The sequence below is a fragment of the Onychomys torridus genome, chromosome 3 (genome assembly GCF_903995425.1).
Source record: "Onychomys torridus chromosome 3, mOncTor1.1, whole genome shotgun sequence".
NCBI classification, from domain to species: Eukaryota; Metazoa; Chordata; class Mammalia; order Rodentia; family Cricetidae; genus Onychomys; species Onychomys torridus.
The window spans coordinates 50,651,552-50,673,062 of NC_050445.1; the positions used below are offsets into that span (position 1 = coordinate 50,651,552).

Genomic DNA, 21,511 nt, shown 5'->3' on the forward strand with positions numbered 1-21,511 from the left:
TTCTCTGATCTTCCAGCATTCACCCCAATAACTGGCTTCAGGTTTTATTTTATTAATAAGACCATTTAAGATTCATGCTACATCTGGCGCCCAACATACGTGGTACAAATTCACGAAAAAGCCGCTTGCCTGTGGCATTTCTGGCCACAGCTCAGACCTGAGCTACATGTTGCTGGTTGTGGTGGAGCACACTGGTTGGATTCACTGAAGGCAGAGGCATGAGGATCCCGAGTTTGAGGCTAGCCTAGGAGGCTTACTAAGGAGAAGCTGCCGCCAGACCTAGCCACAAACGGTGGCAGTGGGACCATGGAGGCAGCTGCTGCTGCTGCTCTAAGTTGCAGGCTTCTTCTCATCGTGTTGGTGACTGCAGTGATGCTGCTACCTGGGACAAAGGGTTCATGCTGCTTTTTCAGAGAAGAATTGCCAGGACCATCATGTTACAAGAAAGCATTGGCAAAGGTCAGTTTGGAAAAACTTGGCAAGACAAATGGTGGGGAGAAATTGCTGTGAAGATTTTCTCTCCTAGAGAAGAACGTTCATGGTTCCAAGAGACAGACTGTGTTTGCTCAAACCACAGAGGATGCACAAAAAAAAAAAAAAAAAATTCTAAAGGGAACCATGACCATGACTAACAGCGACTTTGGAATCTTCAAAAGGATGACAGGATCCCACAATGATGATTCAATGATTCCACAAGGACTATTGAAAAGCCATTAAGCTGATTAACACCACAGAAAGATCGACTCTGGACTACAAACTACTCAGGACAATTTTGATATGGGTAGCTGAGATGATCCAGCCTAACAGACAACTTAAACAAGGACTTGAAATAAGCCCTGTACTTTCTCATTATGCAGCAACTGGACAAATGATACAGGACTTGACAATTAACCCAAAAATTTTCTTTTCAGGATCCCGTAAAGATGTCTTCACCTCAAAAAATCAGGGAGTAATTTTAAGATAACAATGCCCACATTCCCAAAAGGTGGCATGGGAGGCTTTTAGTCGTTTAATGAGTTTTGGATATTGTCATTTTTACAATGGTTGGTTACAAGTTGTTAATTGTTAATGGTCAGGAAAAAAGCTGAACATGGAGATTAGATTCAGAGGTTTTGTTTTTTTAAAAAAAAAGAAAGAAAAAAGAATATAGATATGAGGTAAATATGAATCTACTCTGAGAAAAAAGATAAAGAATAATAGGATAAATGGGTATATCACTGTATCTACTGTAAAAAGAAAAAGGGATGATATAAAAATGACAAAAGGTAGACTATTGAATCTATTATGAAAAGAAAAAAGATATAATATAGATATGATAAGATAAAAAGGTCAATTGTTGAATCTACATTTAAAAAGGAACTACTTGTTTTAAATAGGATAAGTAATAAAATTTTTTGTCTGAGTTTATCAAATATTGGACTGGACATTGTCAAAAAACATATAATGGAATTTGTATCTGAATTTGTCAAATGTTAATGGACTAGACATTGTTAATGTAATTCTTAACTGTATATATTGTATATACTTATTGGATAGTTTTTCTTGTATTAGTTATAAGCTTTTTTAATTTTAGACAAAAAAGGGGAAATGTAGTGGTATTGTGTTCCCCCAAAATATTGTGCACTCTAATAAATTTATCAGGGGTCAGAGAACAGACAGCCACTAGATACAGAGGCCAGAAAATGGTGGCACTCATGCCTTTAATCCTAGCATTCCAGAGACAGAAATCCCTCTGAGTTCAAGGCCACACTGGAAACAGCCAGGCCTGGTGACTCATGCCTTTAATACCAAGAAATGAGCCTTTAATCCCAGGGAGTGATGGCAAGAACAGAAAGATATAGAAGGCATGAAGACCAGAAACTAGAAGCATTTGGCTGGTTAAGCTTTTAGGCTTCTAGCAGTAGTTCAGCTGACATCCATTTGGATATGAGGACACAGGCTTCCAAATCTGAGGAAATAGGATCAGCTGAGGAACTGGCAAGGTGAGGAAACTGTGGCTTGTTCTGCTTCTCTGATCTTCCAACATTCACCCCAATAACTGGCCTCAGGTTTGATTTTATTTATAAGACTCTAAGATTCATGCTAAAAGAATTCTGAGCCATCAGACTGAAGTTATGTAGAACAGTGGTAATAACGAATATTCATAGCATACATTCTTTACATTATTAAAGATAGGCATAATGAAGGGAAATGAGTACATTCATCATCTGTTCTTCAGCAGTACTAATTAAATATTTCACTGATGGTTAACAGAAATCCTGTCCTGGCACAATGCACACTCCCATGCCACTGTAGTTGCTACTGTCTCTCATCCAACATATAAATCTTGCATTGATTCTATAAATGGAGGAAATGAAGGATCTCTAGGGATATAATTCCAGGGTTTATACATGATTTCCCCTTTTTATTAGCTTATAAAAGCTGTGTTTGGGGGGCTCATTCTGTGTACCTCAAGATCCTATTTCAGTTATTAAAAGGCATAAAGTAGCACTTACATAGTAAAGCCATTAAAAGAAGCATAATCCTCTGCTGTAAATCCATAAATATCTCTGCAGGATAAGTTCATATCTTGTTGAAAAAGAAGTTTTATGGAATTCGTTGGTTCAACAGTAAGAGCAATCATAATGGCTGTTCTGGAACAAGACATACACAAATTTAGTCTCCTAAACTTACCATTCAAACCTAAGTCCTCTATTCTTAGGGCTTCAAGAAGAGAATGGAAAGTGTTGAGGTGATCTGCTCAAAATGGCACAGTATTCACAGATCACGGGAAGGCACCCAAACACGGTCACCAGGAAGCTCTAATACATTGATTTTTCAGTCTCTGCCTCCTGGAAGCCTCCTGCTTTCAAGATGTCTCAAAATTCCACAAGAGAGACTATTAGACATCCTAGGTCCCCTTTCCAGTTAACTACAGCATCAGTTCCTGTATAAGATTCCAAAGTTACTATATATGACTAATAACTTAAAGCTACCTATATAATTAAGCAGTTCAATTTTATACATTGAAAAAAAAAAAAAACATTTGAGAAGTATAGGTAATTTGCCCCAAATCATACCATACAAATAAAATATCATACAAAAATATACTAATAAATATGTGTATTTACATGGTCTTATTAAGCAATTGCAATTATATGGCATCTTATTTAGCTTTACTTATACTTATACCTGTGGTTGTTATCTGATGCATTAACATCTGCTCCTTTCTTCACAAGAAATTTTACCATATTCATATTATTTTCAGCAACAGCAAGTAAAAGTGGAGTGTAGCCATCCTGTAAAAATTATTTCAAAATAATTAGTTGAATAATGTTTAATTTGGTACCTTTTAGGTTTAAGTACAATTTTTTAAGTATGCTCTATATACTCTAATTTTTGAAGTATTTTAATGTCTAACAAAAATATGACTTTGAATTAACGATGGCTGCTACATTTTTAAAAGTCAAATTGTATTCTAGGATTAAATCAAATCATAGGTATAAAGTGATCAAGTCATGAGTACCCATCATTTAATGTAAGTTTTGTATACCATTAGCTCAAATGTACATACAATTATGTATAATTGTGCTTCTAAAGTTTTATTTAATAACTTCCAAGACTATCATATACACAAAATATCAGCAAAATGAAGTGACAAGATATTTCATTAAAAAATATTTTTTAGTTATTTTTCAATTTCAAAAGGAGAATTAGGCTACTTTTAGTATAATAACTAATCTAATTCAGCTCTATTACTGAGTAATAAAATCATTATAAGATGAGTTTTATTATTTTATATTAATACTAATTTGTGAAAAAATCAAACATTCATATCTGATACTGTAACACAAATCTTAAAAGGTCTTATTAATTTAAAAAAAAAAAAAACCCAGAGCCAGATATTGTGGTGAAAGCTGAAAGATCAGAGAAGCAGAATAAGCCACAGCCAACCTCACCTCGCCAACTCCTCAGCCAATCCTGTTTCCTCAGGCTGAAAGCCTCTGTGTCCTCACCCTTGAGGTTCTCAGTTGAACTGTTTAAAAAACCTCTAGTTCCTGGTCCTCACGCCTTATATACCTTTCTGCTTCCTGCTATCACTTCCTGGGATTAAAGGTGTGTGTCCTTTCCAAGCAAAGACATGAGATCCCAAGTGTTGGGATTAAAGGTGTAGGCCACCATACCTGGCTCTGTTCCCAGTGCGGCCTTGAACTCACAGAGATCCAGACAGATCTCTGCCTCCCAAGTGATAGGATTAAAGGCATGTGTGCCACCACTGTCTGTCCTGTATGTCTAAACTAGTGGCTGGCTCTGTCCTCTGATCCCCAGATAAGTTTTATTTGTCAAAGCATAAATAAAGTATCACCACATGATGTGGCCATTTGAGGAATTATCACTGATGGATATGTTTCTCTTCATGTCTAGATAAAAGTCCACAGTGAAATTCAAAAACTTAAAAGAAAAAATTTATCACATTTCAACAACCTATTCATCTCTCAATTCAATTTGGTAAATACATTCTCTATATTTAAAAAAAAAAACAAATTTCTGTTACATGAAGTATCTGCAATTAATGCCCTGTTTAGTGGCTCTTTTTTTATGAAAATGATGCAGCCTTTTTTATTAGAATCTATAACAGACCTATGAGCATCGTTGCTCGAATTACCACCACCACTCTCATAAGAGGCAGAATTGAGATGTAAGAGCAGATGTATGTCTCAGAGGATCACAGACAGCAATGTTACAACTGAAAGCCATTGCCGATGGATTACCAGACTCCACGCACTGCAAAGTATGGATGGAGAACAGCTGGGCTGGGCAGGCATCAAAGGCAATGGAATAAGCCCCAAACCAAAAGATGGCCAACATTTTGGGAGCAATTGCTGCACAGTCTCCTGTGTCTGTAGCTGCTTGTCAGCACAGCCAGGAAGATGTACATGGGCTGATGCAAGCTATGCTCATCTGGGATGATAATTAATAAAATGGTATTTCCCAAAAGAGCCACTAGATACACTGCAAAGAATGGAAATCCAATCCAAAACTTCACATGCTCTGGGCTAGGAATTCCAATCAAAATTACAGTTGTAGGGTTTAGATACAACATGTTATTGGGTTTCACTGAGCTTAGCATTCTGTCTTCTCACCACTGACCATGAGAGCTGAAACTTCTGCTTACAGAAGCTGGAGGCAGTAACTCAGACCTGCTGTGGAAGGCTGGAGCTCTGTTTTCTTGGGTGGTTGAGGACCAAGGTATTGCTTCTTCCCAATTTACATTCATCCTTTGGGATAGCTCTGAGGCATGAATACATATTTTTCTCTAATAGAAACTTACCTTATTTTTAGCTTCAAGATTAGCTTTGTATTCAAGCAATTCATTGGCTAGTGAAATATTTTGACCACAAACAGCATAATGAAGGGCAGTATTACTATTAAAATCCACCAGATTTGGGTCTGCACCATGCTGTAGAAGAACCATAGCACAATTCTCCTGTTGACTCTGTACTGCCTATCAATGGAACAGCAATAAATGAGTGTCCAATTTCCTATTTCAGATATGTAAACTTGTGTTACAATTTAAAGCATGAAAACCAATAAAATTTAACTAGGATAAGTACTCAAATACATTCCACTTAAAAAGAAGAAAAAAATGGAACACACCTTGATCAATGGGGTTCTGTTTTCACTATCCTGGACATTAATTTTGCATTGATTCTCAATTAAGAGATACACAATATCTATATATCCATTAGCACAGGCCAAATGCAAAGGTGTTCTATATTGATACAATAAAACGAAGTTAGTAAGCAAGATTAAATATTAAGATATTTGGTTTATGTGTTTATTTACATTTAATGAAATTTATGCTAATTATAATTGATTTTGATGAATTTAAAAGGCTAAGCAATTGTTTTGAGAATCAAATACCACTTTAAAGAAAATTTGGCTCTATTAAATTCAAAGTTTTTTTCAATTTATCTTCAGAAGAGATGATAAAATGAGATAACACTAACACAATTCAGATTGCTCTCCAAAACCTAAGAAACATCCATGAATAACAGAAATGACAATGTCAAAGGCATTTTCCCTTGTTGTGTGTGTTTATCTGCCCATCCAGTAGAACTAACACTTCCATCTAAAAACAAACATATGGTTAAGAACCTAAGGACTCACCAAATTATACATTTTACATTGTTATAGTAATTTTTACTTCTTGAAAATCTACAGGTTCATGAATTATAACACAATACTAATTAGCTCTATTCACATTTTGTACTTGCTTTGGGCTTTGGTGTAGACTATCCTTTAATGAACTTCTATGGTTGTATGGTGATATCATTATTTTTGTTTTACATAATTTTAGAATATTCCACATGCCAATAGCCCATATTCCAAACAGAGGATCTCAGATTTCATGTCCCTGTTTCATATCTACCTAAACAGACTAGTATTAACCTACAGGAGCAGAAAAAGAAATGACCCTCAAAGGAAGGCTTCAAAACAGGATAACATTCAAAAGAGATAAACTAATAAAAAAAAAAAAAACTTCTTACATGATGATGTGATTTACCACCTATGGGAGTAAATTTTAAAAAGTAAAAACAGTTTTGAACAATCTGCTAATTCCAGTTTAGATTACTTAATGACATTACAGAAGGAACAATAACAATGTAACTACAATTCAAAGTCAGAACTCTAATCAATTACACTATACAGATGAAGAGAGACAGCATTCAGGAAAAGGAGTATCACTTTAGACAGTAGAATGGATTTTTTGTATGTAAATGGAGGCTTTTTTTCTGTCCTGCCCTGTCTCACAGCTGCTTGTAAATAATCACTCAGAGGTTTGATATTAATTATAAACCATTTGGCCTATTGCTCAGGCTTATTACTAGCTAGCTGTTACAACTTAAATTAACCCACTTCTACTCATCTATATTTTGCCATATGGCTGTTGTGTCACTGGTCTGCTGGCATCTTGCTCCTTTGGTGGCTTGATGGTGTCTGTCCTGACTCTGCCTTTCTTCTCCCTGTATCTCTGCTTGGATTTCCCACATGGCTCTTATGCTGCCTTGCCATAGGCCAAAGCAGCTTTATTTATTAACCAATGGGAGAAACACATATTCACAGTGTATAGAAAGATATCCCCTATCATTCCCCTTCCCTGTCTAATCAAAAAGGAACATTTAATTTTAACATAGTAAAATTATATATAACAAAACAGTTATCAAGCTAGAATTATAGTTATAATATTTAATCTATTTCTATTTGGCAAAATTTAAAAAAACTCTAACATCTTTCCTATCTTTGTGAGTCTAAAGTTTCATATCTAATTTATCTTTTATCATAATTAAGGAAAAATATAATTATAACTATCTAGTCTTCAATTCCATCAAAGACCTCAGAAGGATATAGTATTATCTAAGTAAACAAGAAGTGTCTTGTAAGCAACTTCCAAATTTCTAGAAATGACAGATACATCTGGCTACCCAGATAGTCACCCAAAGTTCCTCTGTAACTTTGGGGCATCTGTCTTCAGCCCATAAATCTAGAGTATCTGACATACTTTTTTGTGAAGCAAGAAATTTGAAGGACTGTCCTGCCCTGTATTTGGCAAAGTTTATCAGTTGCTGTCCTCCTCTGTGTCCTGAAGAATGTCTGGCAAACTCTTCCATGAAGCAGAAACCCTGAAGGACTATCCCATCTTGTTTTGGCAAAGTTCATCATTAGTTTTCCCATGGGTCCTGCATGTCCAGTTAATACAGCATAAAGTCAAGCAGTCAAAGCAAAAGCAGTTTCTTGCCCAAATGGCTAACCTTGCCACAATGAAAGCAAACTCCTTTGGAGTTTCTTTGATGTCCATCATCTCTGAAGTAAATTGGTGCTGCCAGGAGCAGATGTGTTTCACTGTCATGAAAACCTTAGGTTAACAAAACATTTTAAATGCCATATTCTATAGGTTTTTGAAATATTTGAAGACCATCTATCTAAAATATATTTCTATATCATCCTGAAAGCACATCTACAAATTTGATCATCATAAATGACTATTAACCTATGTTTCTTGATTATCCTATATAGTTTATAATAATAGCCTTCCAAAACTAGAATTATACCTTATATTTTTTAATGAGCTATATAAACACAATACCTTAAGTAAGAGTATAATTATATGTACAGTATAAAAAATTGACTTTAAAGTTGTATCAATAAAGTAAAATTCATAACAATGTAAAATATTTTGAGATTAAGTTGTTTGGATTAAAGTAGATTGAATAACCTACCATTTATCATTCTAATAATATACCTTTTTCCATCATTTCTATACCATTTTTGCTTATTTATTTGAGACAGTGTTTCTCTGTATAACAGCCCAGGATATCCTGGAACTTGCTTATAGAGCCAGATGGCCTTGAAACTCACAGAGATCCTCCTGCCTCTGCCTCCTGAGTTCTAGGATTAAATATGTGAACCATCACACCCAGCTTTAGATCATAAAATGGAACCAGATCATTCATACTGAACTTTGTGTTTGGTGGGAGGAAGAATAGAGAATAATAGGGGAGAATATGATAATAAAATTCTGTGTATAAATAGATATCAATGGACATCGGCAAATAGTGAAAAAAAATCACCTAGAAAGGATTATTAAATACATTAAGTAAAAGTGAAAATAATTTTTAAAGAAAAAATCTAAATAAAATCTGAATATATGGAACAGATATTTTGCAATCATAGAAAGCAATACTTGGTGAGATAAAATGATTTAAACATCATAATCTAGATAAAATAATCCCACAAACTACTTTTTCTATTATTCCCCCCTCATCAAACTTGTAGTGATTACTGATTTAGTTCCTTACTGCCAACTTCTTGGTAAAAATTTATAATTTAGCTCAAAATGAACTTTTTAATAAAAAATTTATCTAGACTTCAAGTCAAAAACAGAGAGCCAAACACTTTTAATCCTGTCTTTGATAACTCCTTGAAGAAACATATATACATATGTGTGGGCATATATGTGTGTGTGTGTATTTATACATATCTATATATACATGTAAAATTTTAAGAACTTAGTGCCAAGGAACTTTTGAGGTTTCTGTCCAAGCATTAGATTTATCACTGCCTACAAAACCAAATTATTGGGGTTTTTTGTTATTGTTGTTGTTTTAATTACAGAAAAATACATGGACCTATGAGGGGCATTTCCCATTCAAACAACCCAGGGCTACTAAGTTTTGTGAGTTTTGTTCAGTAGTATTGAATGTGCTTATTGGATAGTTTAGCAAACTTACTTTATCACAGATTCCATACACTGCCTAATTTACATAGTTATTGAGCATATATTTGTTGAAGAAATTAATTCAAAGCTAAGCAAATAAGTGGTAGATAAATGTAGCACACTGGAGCTGGAGAGATAACTCAGCCATTAAGATCACTTCCTGCTCTTGCAGAGGACCTGAGTTCAGTTCCCAGCACCCACATCAGGCAGCTCACAACTGTATGTAACTCCAGGTCCAGCAGATCCAGTGCCCTCTTCTGCCCTCAGCAAGGATATGATGCACATAAACTCAAACAGGCACACACACAAATAATAAAAATCATAATAATTTTGAAAAAGATGAATTGTAACTCAGAAGAAGAAAAACATTCATTGTCTAGCCAAGGAGTTTGTCATCAGGTTTCTTTGAGAACAGAAACTGTTTTGTTTATCTTGGTATGCCGAGGCTTAAAGTCTTAGTAGTTTCATTCTTGGTGATTGCCTCTCCTTTTTGTTTGTTTGTTTGTTTGTTTTTGTTTTTGTTTTTCCATTAGTAAAATCTAAGTGTTAGGATGCTAGACACAACGCATACCAAGAAGAAAAACAGCAAAAGAGAGAAAACAGTGTACAGTGGAGATTAAAAAGAAAGGAAAAGGGTCCAACACCCGGGTAAACATTCACAAATAAGTTAAATAAGAAGCCAAAAGCTCAAGTGTGGTCCAACGCAAAAGACAATGCCTCTGCTCAGGGAAACCCAGAATGAAATCCAATTTTGAGCAGCTCTGATACGCTTTCTTTACGGTTGGAACAGCCAGCCTCCCCAGCCCTTCCTCCCCAATCCTGGCCTCTGGTCACCTGCTTTTTTTGTCCTGCCCATTCACATCATGTTTCTTGCGTTCAAGGTATTTCTTGAACTTTTGCACATTGCCAACTGAGGCAGCTTTGTGAAGTTTCTTTAAGGGCTTATCTTGAAGGTGATGTCCCCCACTTGTGGACAGGCTGGGGTCAGTACTGGCCATGCTCATGAACAGTTCTGAGGAGCGGCTGTGGGAAGTGTCGGTCTTCCCCTTTCCCCAGAAGCTGAAGAGTTTCTTCATGATGACAACGTCTTTAATTCTATCTGAGGTGTTCCTGGGACTCCTAACCAACAACCCTGGTCCTCTGTCCTAACCACCTCATTCACAGCTGCATCTCAACTTCCTAACCACCTCACAACTGCCTCTCAACCTGACCAATTCCGGAGGTGTGTGAAGACAGGAATCTTCGCCTGGCTACATCCGGGGACCAAGGAAGATCTCGGTTACCTAGAAACTGCTCAGGGCTTCTACTGCGCAATGGCAGTCTTGATTGTGATCCACTTTGACTAGCCAACCCAGATTTTCACATATAACTGCCTTTGGCTTTACTGTCACATACGGATTCTTGCCAATAGACCCCGAGCCTTGGAGAGAAACTTGTTAAATTACAAGTAGTCCGTTTTCCTTCTAGGATAGATTTAATAGTCTGTATTCTAACCAAGTGAGATTAGGACAAAGGGGATGGATCTCTGCCAGCGACATTGTTGCCACTTGCATGGTAATGTTTGTCTTATACAATAACTACCATCCCTGGATGATCTCAGTATTAAACATGCTTCGTGAATATGCCTCTCACATTCCACTTCATTGTCACAAAATTGACAAGTGAACTCACCACATATAAGGCCCATTAATCTTATCCCTTTTTCCTGACCTCAACGACCTTTCAAACTGTGTCCTCACTATTCTACTAGACTGAACTCTGTAACCATTCATTAAAATCACCTCCATGTAAATGTCTTCAGTAAATTTGCCTCCATTCCTTAGGTGCCTAAACCAAAGCCGTAGTAAAGCCTAAATTATTTTGTCTTCCCTGAGGCTCTGATTATGACGAGAGGGTTTTCCAACATCATGCAGTCGGTTTTCATTCCGACTAAGAACATCAACTTAAGTAGACTGTTACTCAGTCCATCAGCACTTAACTATTTCCCAGGCCCAACTTTTGTCTCATTTCTCTCCACTCTTTTGTATCTTCTCTGATGCGCCTTGGTTAATGGCATTGCTTCCTAATTTGATCAGAATGACATTAGAGAAACTCTACAGGACTCTAATAAGCCTACATGGTTACCTGCATCTTACTAAAACAACAACAACACACATTTTACTATCTTCCTCATGCAGATTGTATGTCCAATATCTCAATCAAAAGCCAGTATCACACTTAGGTTTCCTAGACACTGTAGCCTACTCAAAAATCTCCCCTGCTTCCCTTACGTGTCCTAAAGCTTTCCTTCACTATTCACCAGTTCTGACTAGCATAAATATGTGCTGATATGTGCCCCATCAAGAAACAAAACACGCTGGACATGGTGGTACAACCCGAAACTCCAGCATTTGGAAGAAGGAGACAACAGAGTCAGAAATCTATGGTCATCTTCATTTACACTGGGAAGTCAAGGCCAACCTGGGATCCATGGAATTATCTCAACAAATCACAATTCCCTTTGCAGCCTTGCAGCCTTCACTTTTTTTTCGTAGAACTCCTTAAAAGCATGTTTCATAATCCTATAATGAATGTCTATAAATTTCCCTCCTCTGGGCTCGTCCAAACTGTTCACACTATGACCTCTTTACCCTTACCACTCTGTTGGCACTGCTTTTAAACAAAATTGACCATTGTCTTCATCAAATCCAATCCAATAGTTACCTGAGTTTTCATAGTCATAGAATAGCATTTGACGTGGGCAATTATAAACTTCTATTTTGGGTCAGCAAGCCATCTCAATGAATGAAGTGTTTGTCACCAAGCCTGACAATCTAAATTTGATTTGATCCTCAGAATCCACATGGTGTGAGGAAAGAACAGACTACTGAAAGTTGTCCTCTGACAACTTGTGTGTAGCTAAACTCTACCCTTTCCCAATAGAGAGACATACTAAATTACCAAAGATGTCATTTTAAAAAGGTAGAACAGTTGCCTAGTTTGAGCTTTACCTTTCTAATGATTCATCCTCAGAATAATTTGTTGGTTGTTCTTGACCTCCAATACCGGGGAACCCAATAAAAAAACCATTAACATTGTTTCCATCCTTGAAAGCATTCATAAAACTTTACACCTATATGTAAACCAAAAACAAATGACACCAAATCTAACACAATATAATCAGAACCTATCTTATTTTTAAATCCTATATTTTTACTGTATTCATTCAGTCCTGTGACTTAAATATTATTCACATGCTATTGAACTCCCAAACTGAGAATCCTCTAGTCCTTACAGTTGTTAATCAAATTCCTAGTGCAGTAACTACAAAACACCCAGAATTTGAACATCACTTTCAACGCAAAGTGAACTAGTATCATTTCTCTTGTTTCATTAATATTTTGAGTAACATTCTTTCTGGTCTTTATGTTCCTTCCCTTGTTATACTCTGCTCTCCCAGAACTATTGTCAACCCACTGAGTTAAGTGAGCCAGGACGTTTCAAGTAATGTCATTTCTTTGCTAAAATCTTTCTAAGAACTTCCCAACTCTTTCATATTAAAGGCTGGCTTTCTTCTAATGACCTGAATGTCCTTGACCCAGGTTTCCTTCCCTACACCTGATCTCTTCAACTTATTGGAATTCATTTGTGACAACCACTTTTGGTGTTTTACTAAACACACTGTGCATGCTTAGTCTTAAAGACGAGAGCACTTTGTGTCCTCTTTCCAAGATGTTCATCCTGCAGCTATAATGACATCTCTGAGCAGAAAGCAACCTTGCTCTGCCTTATTATTATCAGAGAACAGGACAATCACACTGGTTCTTGGGTAACCACAGTAAGGTTAGGCATACTTAATTGTCCAAAAAGACAAAGAACCAAACAGAGAACAGAAAGTAAATAAAGTTCTTAATGAAATGGCAGTCTGTGAAGAAGACTATACCTTATAAGAAGTAGACAAACCAAGAAAGGAGCAAAGAACTAATGTCTCTGAGCCCTTGTTGAGGACATAAGATGGATATAAAAACTTCACTCTGCCCATTGTGAGAAATGTTTTAAAAAAAATTTTAACATACTGCCTTTTCTATCACGGGGTTAAACAATACAAAACTCCATTTTCAAATTCATTTTTAATGAATTACTAGCAAGCAGTTTAAGGATAGTGTGTCTCAAAACAAATAGAAGTGAACCTCTGACTACTTCTCATTTCTCCCTTTCCTTAAACACAAAATTTTCCCTGGCACCGTTCTTAAGAAGAAACTGTCTCCTACTTTTTCCCTCACATTCTTTCTCTACTCCAACTTCTGTAAGACTTCTCTTCCTTCTTCCTGGGAGCAGAATCATCTATTCCAAGCAAACTCTATCACAACCCAGGTCCTAGCGAGGAACAGACATTCAGAAGCTCTACTGCCTTTGCCTCTGATGAACTGTCCCTCCATCTCTTTGCTTCTCAACTTGTTCTGCTGCCCAAGCTCAGCCTCTTCTCTGTCTCCTCTAAATGCCTCTGAGAAACGTTCATAGGGGCAGCTTAAGTAATCAGATTTAAGTAATGCAATAGATTCCCTAATCCGCAGTTGTTTTCAGAGCTATGGTAAATAAAAACACTAAATTAAAATTTGCAAAATAAACACTCTATAAGTTTTAAATTGCCTATCATCCTGAGTTGTGTGATGAAATCTCTTCATTTTATCTGTCTCACCTGTCAGTGAGTCATACATTTGTTCAACATAAACACATTATATACACTATCCACTCACATTACTTAGCACCCACATTTTATTAGAGTTGTGCATTGCTGTCTAACTAATCTTCATATTACTTAGTACTGGCCCAAAAGTACAAGAGTTGCAATGCTGACAATAGTCCCAGTGAATTACAAAGTGTTCCATTTATGTGAAAAGGTAAAACAGTACAGTCACAATTTAAGAATGCAGCACATCTTTGCATCATTAAACAAATATTCTAAAGCATAAACAAATGCAATACATCTTTAAATAGTGATTTATAACACAGGCAAGAGGATTTTGCAAGCTCAGAGATCAGCATAGACTACAGAACAAGACCTTGTCAACTGTCATCCCCACCAACAGCAAAAACAAAAAGCAAACTGAAGCAGAACAATCTCCATTGCACTGCCCTAAATCATTTGCTCATTTTCCGGAGAACTGATACGTGCAGTGAGCTGGGGTCTTTAGTTCATGCCTCCCTCCCAGTCATTCCCCTAATCATTGTTGACTGTCGCTTCCTCGCCTAGACTTTTTGCTTATCATTTAAGATCCATCCTTCTCACATGATATTCTCTAGGAGGCCACTCCTCTCGGGTTTGTATAAAATGCATTATTTATCTAAAACCATAAAAATACGGGTGCTGTGCCAGGTCAGACATGCTGATACTTTTCAGTTTCATTTTTCAAAGAGAGGGTGTGACTCCCCAAAGCAGACCCCACCCAGGCCAGGGGCATCTTGTCCACTCTGTCAGTGTAAATCCTTGGTCCCAGAAGCCCGTCATATTCCCTGAGCCCTGTAAGACCGAAGTTTGAGTCAGTAAGATCTCCTTTGCTTTTCTTGGGACAGGGAGGGCTTGAGTATACTGGTGTCTTTCCCCCAACTCTTTTGTTTTTCATTTCTCTTTATTAAGGAATTTTCTACCCACTCTACATACTACCCACAGATGCCCCCTCCTCCCTCCTCCTACTCCCCCACACTTTCTCCCAAACCACCCCACATCCCCCAAATCAAGGTCTTCCATGGGCACTCAGCAGAGCCCACACACTGAGCCTAGGCAGATCCAAGCCTCTCCCCCATTGCACCAAGGCTGTGCAAGGCTTCATACCATAGGCACTGGATTCCCAGAAGCCTGCCCATGCACTAGGGACAGATCCTGATCCCCCTGCCTGGGTGCCCCCAAAGCAATTCAAGCCAAACAACTATCTTCCATATCCAGAGGGCCTAGTCCAGTCCCATGGGAGCTCCACAGCAACCAGTCCACAGTTCATGGGCTTCCACTAGTATAGCCGGTCATCTCTGCACATCCTCTCATCATGATCTCAATGTCCCTCACCTGCAGAATCCCTCCTATCTCTCAATAGTTGGATTCCCAGAGCTCAGCCTAGTGCCTGGCCATGGATCTCTGCATCTGCCTCCACTTCCATCAGTCACTGGACAAAGGGTCTATGATGACAGCTAGGTTATTTGCTAGACTGGTCACCAGAGTAGACCAGTCCAGGCACCCTATGGACCACTATCAGCAGACCAAGGTGGGGTCATCCTTGTGGATTCCTGAGAGCTTCCCCAGTACCCTGCCTCTTCCTATTCCCATGATGTCCTCATCTATCATGGTATTCTCCTCGCTGCCCTTCCACTCGGTCCCTGTTCCAGCTTAACCCTCCCATTTCCCTATGTTCTCATCCCCCACTCCTCACCCTCTGCCACCCCCCACACCCAGTCCACTCATGTAGATCTTATCCCAGAGAATTCTCAACAGAAGAATCTCAAATGGCTGAAAGGCATTTAAGGAATTGTTCAACATCCCTAATCATCAGGGAAATGCAAATCAATTCGACTCTGAGATATCACCTTACACCTGTCAGAATGGCTAAGATCAAAAACACTGAAGACAGCTTATGATGGAGAGGATGTGAAGCAAGGGGAACACTCCTCCAGTGTTGGTGGGAATGCAAACTTGTACAGCCACTCTGGAAATCAGTATGGCGGTTTCTCAGAAAATTGAGAACAAGTCTTCCTCAAGACCCAGCTATACCACTCTTGGGCATATACCCAAGGAATGTTCAATCTTACTACAAGGACACTTTGCTCAACTATATTCATATCAGCATTATTCATAATAGCAAGAACCTGGAAAAAACCTAGATGCCCCTCAATTGAAGAATGGATCAAGATAACAAAAAAAAAAAAAAATGTTATCATGAAATTTGCAGGCAAATGGGTTGGAACTAGAAATACTTTCTTCAAAGGTGTGTGGGTTAAAGTCAGGGTCTTCAGTTCGATTCCATTCATCCACATGTCAGTTTTTATGCCAGTACCAAGCTGTTTTTATTATGGTAGCTCAATAGTAGAGCTTAAGGTCGGGGATCATGATGCCTCCAGAGGTTGTTTTATTGTACAGGATTCTTTTGGCTATCCTGGGTTTTTTGTTTTTCCATATGAAGTTGAGTATTATTCTTTCAAAATCTGTAAAGAATTGTGTTGGTAATTTGATGGGGATTGTGTTGAATCTGTAGATTGCTTTTGGTAAGATTGTTGAGTTTTACCTGTATTCCTTAATATAAAATTTTTTGCCCCAAGTTATCTTTCAATATCCATGAGATAGTTCCAATATACAAAATCAGAGGTGCAAGTTCCTTTCCACCCCCACTCAGACTGGCCCATTCACAGTCATCTCTCAACATTATCAAATCTGACTTACCATTCAAACTACTTGGCTTTGGGTGTTTTTCTCTGTGCTTTCGCTTCTTCTTTTTTTGTTTGTTTGTTTGTTTGTTTCATATCTTGCTACTTTAAACATGTTACTTTGTACCAGAATTTATTTTCATTTCCCAAAGCCCTCTGTCATTCTATCAGCCTTTCTCCCTCAAAATCCTCTTAATTTTGAGTTTCCCTGAGTCACGTTAAGTTTCTTAAGAGTTCACCATTATTAGGATAAAGCCACTATTAGTACTGACTGATTGTATGTTTCAGACTGTTTTAAGTGCTTATGGGTCTTCACAACCCAAAGAAGGCAGGTGGTTATCTTACTCTCACTGGAACAAGATATGAGAATTGACAGGCTGGCGTTACAAGCCAAACCACATGCCCAGAATGTACCTTTTGTAGTATTCCACACTGGCCTGAAACCCTAAACCAAACACCTTGAGAAAAATTACCCCTCTTATCTGTCTCAACCCAAGTGTCTCTGCCCCTTTCTCCATCAGCCAGAAATGGATGAGAGAGCTAAGTGCTTTTAAAATAAAATGCTTTAAAACATCTACCATTTTATTAGTAAACTTATTCTTTGACAATTTCGTACATGCATGCAAAGTGTTCTGATTTCAATAACGCCTACCTTCTCTCATCCTCTCCTCAACCAATCAGTCATCCTCTTTCCCTACAGACCCCTTTCCTATGCTTACCTCTTTGGGTTTTGTGATGACCTTTAACCTATAGGCTGGCCTCAAATTTGTAATCCTCATGCTTCAGCCACTCACGTGTCAGACTTAAAGGCATTTGGGGCCACCATAAATGACTTAAAAGTTTTATCTCTTATTGTTACTTCATGTCATTTATGTCATTTAAAGATGTTATCAATTACAGTGCCACATTCTCTACCAACTTCGTTTTTCCTATCTGCAGAGTGCAATTTATTATAATATCTGATTTTCTCTATGTGAAGCAAATTAAACAAAACATGTATTACCCTGTACATGTTCTCCCATGTAGTACCCTGTACATGTTCTCCCATGTATTACCCTGTACATATTCTGCCCCTGAAGCACTGACACACACAGTATACCACATGACACGTTACTATTTCCAGACACCCCCTACCCACTCAATACCACTTCTGTATTGTTGTTCAACATATTTCAAACACAGTAACAATTGTTCACTTCTCATTGTAAGTATTTGCAAATCCAGTACACATGAAAACAAAAGCCAGACATTTACACAATGGAGTATTACTCAGCTCTTTAAAAAAAAATGACATAAAATTTTCAGGCAAAAGGATAGAAATAGAGAAAAAAAATCATAGTGAGTGAGGTAACCCAGACCCAGAAATCTAAATATGGTATGTATTAGCTTATATTTAGATATAAGCCATCAAATAAATGATAACCAAGCTACAATCCATAGACCAAGAGATATTAGGTGTAGAGGAAGGGACTAGAGGGTACACATGGATCTCCTTAGGAATGGGAAATAGAAGACATTTTATGGGTAGATGGGGTGGGAATGGGGGAGGGGTGAGGGGGATGGGGGGAATGAGTGGATGAGGTGGGAAGGGGTCGGGAGGTGGGATGAGGTGGGGAACGAGGGGAGAGACTGCTAGGAATGAAAGACATTTGAGGGGTGGAATGGATAGCTAGTATATTGGACACTTAATATATGAAGGCAATCCTAATGAATCTCCAGTTAGTGAGGGAGAAGGAACTCCAACTGGCCATCTTCTGTCACCAAACAAAGCTTCCAGTACTGGAACTGGGTCTCATCCCATTGAGTTGATAGCAGAAAGGTGATGAGGGAATGACTTTCTGTATGCTGTGAGTATGTTGTTGCTCTGATTGGCTGATAAATAAAGTTGTTTTGGCCTATGGCAATGCAGCTTAGAGGCAGGCAGAAAATTCAGAGACAGGAGGAAGGCTGAGAGAGATGCCAGCTGCCCAAGGAGCAACATGTAATGGGACACAGGTAAAGCCACAGAACATGTGGCAATGTGTAGATGAATAGTTATGGGCTGATTTAAGATATAAAAGCTAGCTAGCAAAAGGCTTGAGCCATGTCCATGCAGTTACAATATAAGCCTGTGTGTTTACTTGGGGGACGCTAGTGGGAGAGATTTGTCCTGACCAGCGGCAGGACAGGACACAGAAAAGCTCTGACTACAGAAAGGGTCCCCATGGAAATCCCCAAACAACCCAGGCTATTGCCAAGACAATAAATTGCTCTCCACAAACTAACAGCAAGGCCCCATAGCTAAGACAAAATCCACATAACTCATTGAACATGGAGAGGTTGAGCTGGTACCTACAAAGAACCTTCACTTCCACGTTCTAGTGTCTTTGACATGGAAAAGTACTCTGCAGGGTACCAAAAGGGAAACATAAACAGCAACAGAACCATAAAGCCTTTGATCTATAATCTGTACTGCCTGCAAACTAAGCTAGAACAATGGTGGCACAAATCTTGTGGGAGTAACCAACAGATGTCTGATTTGATTTTAAGGTTTACTCCGTGAGAAGGAACCCATACCAAACACTGCTTGGGTAACCAAAAACTGGAGACTAGATACTAGATAGCCCAGAGCCCAGAGCCCTAGAGTAAAACCAATCTCCTACAGTGCATGGGAAGAAATACAGAGACCCAGCTAGACATCACACACACACACACACACACACACACACACACACACACACACACACACACACGCAGAGAGAGAGAGAGAGAGAGAGAGAGAGAGAGAGAGAGAGAGAGAGAGAGAGCTCAGAGCTCATACGAACTTACAGAGACTGAAACAGCAATCACAGGACTTATATGCGTCTGCACCAAGTCCTCTGTATATGTACTATAGTCTTTAGTTTAATACTTTTGGGGGACTCCTGAATATGCAAATGAGTGGTCATTGATTATTGTGCCTTCTCTTGGGGCTCATTTATTTTTCTGTTGACTTCCCTTGTCCAACTTGGATATGATGGTTTTTATTTTCTTTTATTGTATTTTGTTGTTACTTCCTAGAAGCCTGTTCTTTTTGAATGGGAGACAGAAAGGAGTGGATCCCAATGAGAGAGGAGGTTGGGAGGAACTGGAAGTAGTAGAGGGAGGGAAACTATATTCAGATTATATTGTATGAGAAAAGAATACATTTAATAAAAGTTGGGGGAGGAGCCACTTGGAAGATGGCTTCTTTTGTACATGAGTCACCCTGTCATTAGTATCATTTCTGAAAGAAATTTTTAAAAAACACCCAGAATGCTTAGAATTTACTACTACCCTAATGAGAAGAGAGAAGTTATACCATATAGTTTAAAGAATACAGAAATAGGACAATAGAGTGGAATTTTACAAGTATTTGTAGCAATTCTTTATCTGTGCTACAAAAAGATAAAGAATGATTAACAAAAGAATAATTTAATTATATGAAAAATACACAAAATAGAAAAAGGACCTAACATAAATGCTAGATTTTTTTTTAAGGTTTAATGTGAAATCTTTTTTCATCTTTGTAAGATGTCTTGAAGACAACTCATCTCCTTGAGTTCTCAACTTCTCCATCTCCCAAATGCTGCTGGCAGGAAGCAGATGGTTAGTTAGCCCAATGCAGGAAACACAGATGCTGAGTTCTATTTTGCCCCCATCCTTAGCATTATCTAATCTACAGAATTACAGCAGAAATTTTATTGGAAAATAAAAATGAAAAAAAGTCAAGCTGAATTATATCTATTTTAAAAAAGGTGATTGTAGCTTTAAATGAATCTGCCTTCCTACATTATATCCTAGGACACTAAAAGAGCTTAGTGAATTTATTAACATAAATCTTTGTGTCAAGATGATTTGGTTGAGGTACCACATAGAAGGAAGCTTCACCAAGGATCAACATGTGTATTTTGTTCCCTGGCTTAGAGATGGTATTTATTAGCAGCTTGACAAGTGTCCCTGACACTTAGAAAAGGAAGTAATGGTCATTTGGAGGCAGTATCAAGTCACGAAGCACAATTAAGCCCAGGTCATAGGGAGGAATGGTAATCACAACACCACTTACCAAGTGTTAAAGACAGCTCTGGGCAGCAGAGCCAACTATTTCACAACTACATGAATGCTCAGCTGGTCAGAACAGAACACTACTACTCATACATCTGTGTAAAACTGGATGGAGCTAGTTTCTTGTGAATACTTCCTTCTAGTCTCCAATTGGAACAATGCAATTTTATCTCATTTGCCGAAGACTCAATTAAGACAGAGTACACTGTGTTCTAAAAGGGGACGGGGAAGAGGGGAGAGCCTCAAATAAATAAAATGGAATCTTAAAGACTCAGTGGGGTAGCCAAGTGCCTGGTTCATATTAACAATTATTCCCATTTGTTCCATTGTAGATGCAGTAAACCAAGATCAATGAGTAGAGATCAAAAATTTTGTCCACAGGGAACTTTAATGAGCCCAGTTCAGAGGACTATCTATCAATGAGTAATAGTAATCCATTTTGATACTCTATTTTCAAGTCATGGGAATAACTAGAAAATCCTAGATGAATAAAGAGCTTCGGTGTCTCAACATACAAAAGGATCACTACAGGAAGCATCCAGCATTACACCTGGAAAACGATATGCACTCAAGTAAAAATGCCCAGAATATATCATCCTGTGGTGAAAGGCTGTTAGAACTGGCTACTAAGCAAATGGGTTCACATAGCATTATAAGATGCTGTTTGCATTCTTATCCACTGAGTCAATTCTTTCAGTGTAAGGAGAAATGTTGACATGGTTATCCTATATTGGAATCACGATTTTATTCCTCTGTATTCTCACATTATTAGCTTAAGTTTTGAGAATGCTCTTCTAGGGG

At 38.0% G+C, this 21,511-nt stretch overlaps 1 protein-coding gene across 1 annotated transcript; it reads right to left on the bottom strand.

Annotated features, from left to right (window-relative positions):
- Window positions 1–2,384: 2,384 nt before the first annotated feature.
- Window positions 2,385–10,335, bottom strand: Ankrd7 (ankyrin repeat domain 7). Its single transcript, XM_036181861.1, has 6 exons — window positions 10,094–10,335; window positions 5,638–5,752; window positions 5,312–5,485; window positions 3,172–3,278; window positions 2,496–2,633; window positions 2,385–2,421 (listed from the first exon to the last, which is right to left on the bottom strand). Exons 1-6 carry the CDS (start codon window positions 10,333–10,335, stop codon window positions 2,385–2,387), a joined length of 813 nt encoding a protein of 270 aa, XP_036037754.1.
- Between the last annotated feature and the right edge of the window lie 11,176 nt (window positions 10,336–21,511).

Coding starts and splice junctions, on each gene's coding strand:
- Ankrd7 (XM_036181861.1), bottom strand. CDS start 10,335: ATGAAGAAACTCTTCAGCTTCTGGGGAAAGGGGAAGACCGACACTTCC. Junction 5,486..5,637: donor ACAGAACCCCATTGATCAAG/GTGTGTTCCATT, acceptor TTCCATTGATAG/GCAGTACAGAGTCAACAGGA. Junction 3,279..5,311: donor ATCTTGAAGCTAAAAATAAG/GTAAGTTTCTAT, acceptor TAATTTTTACAG/GATGGCTACACTCCACTTTT.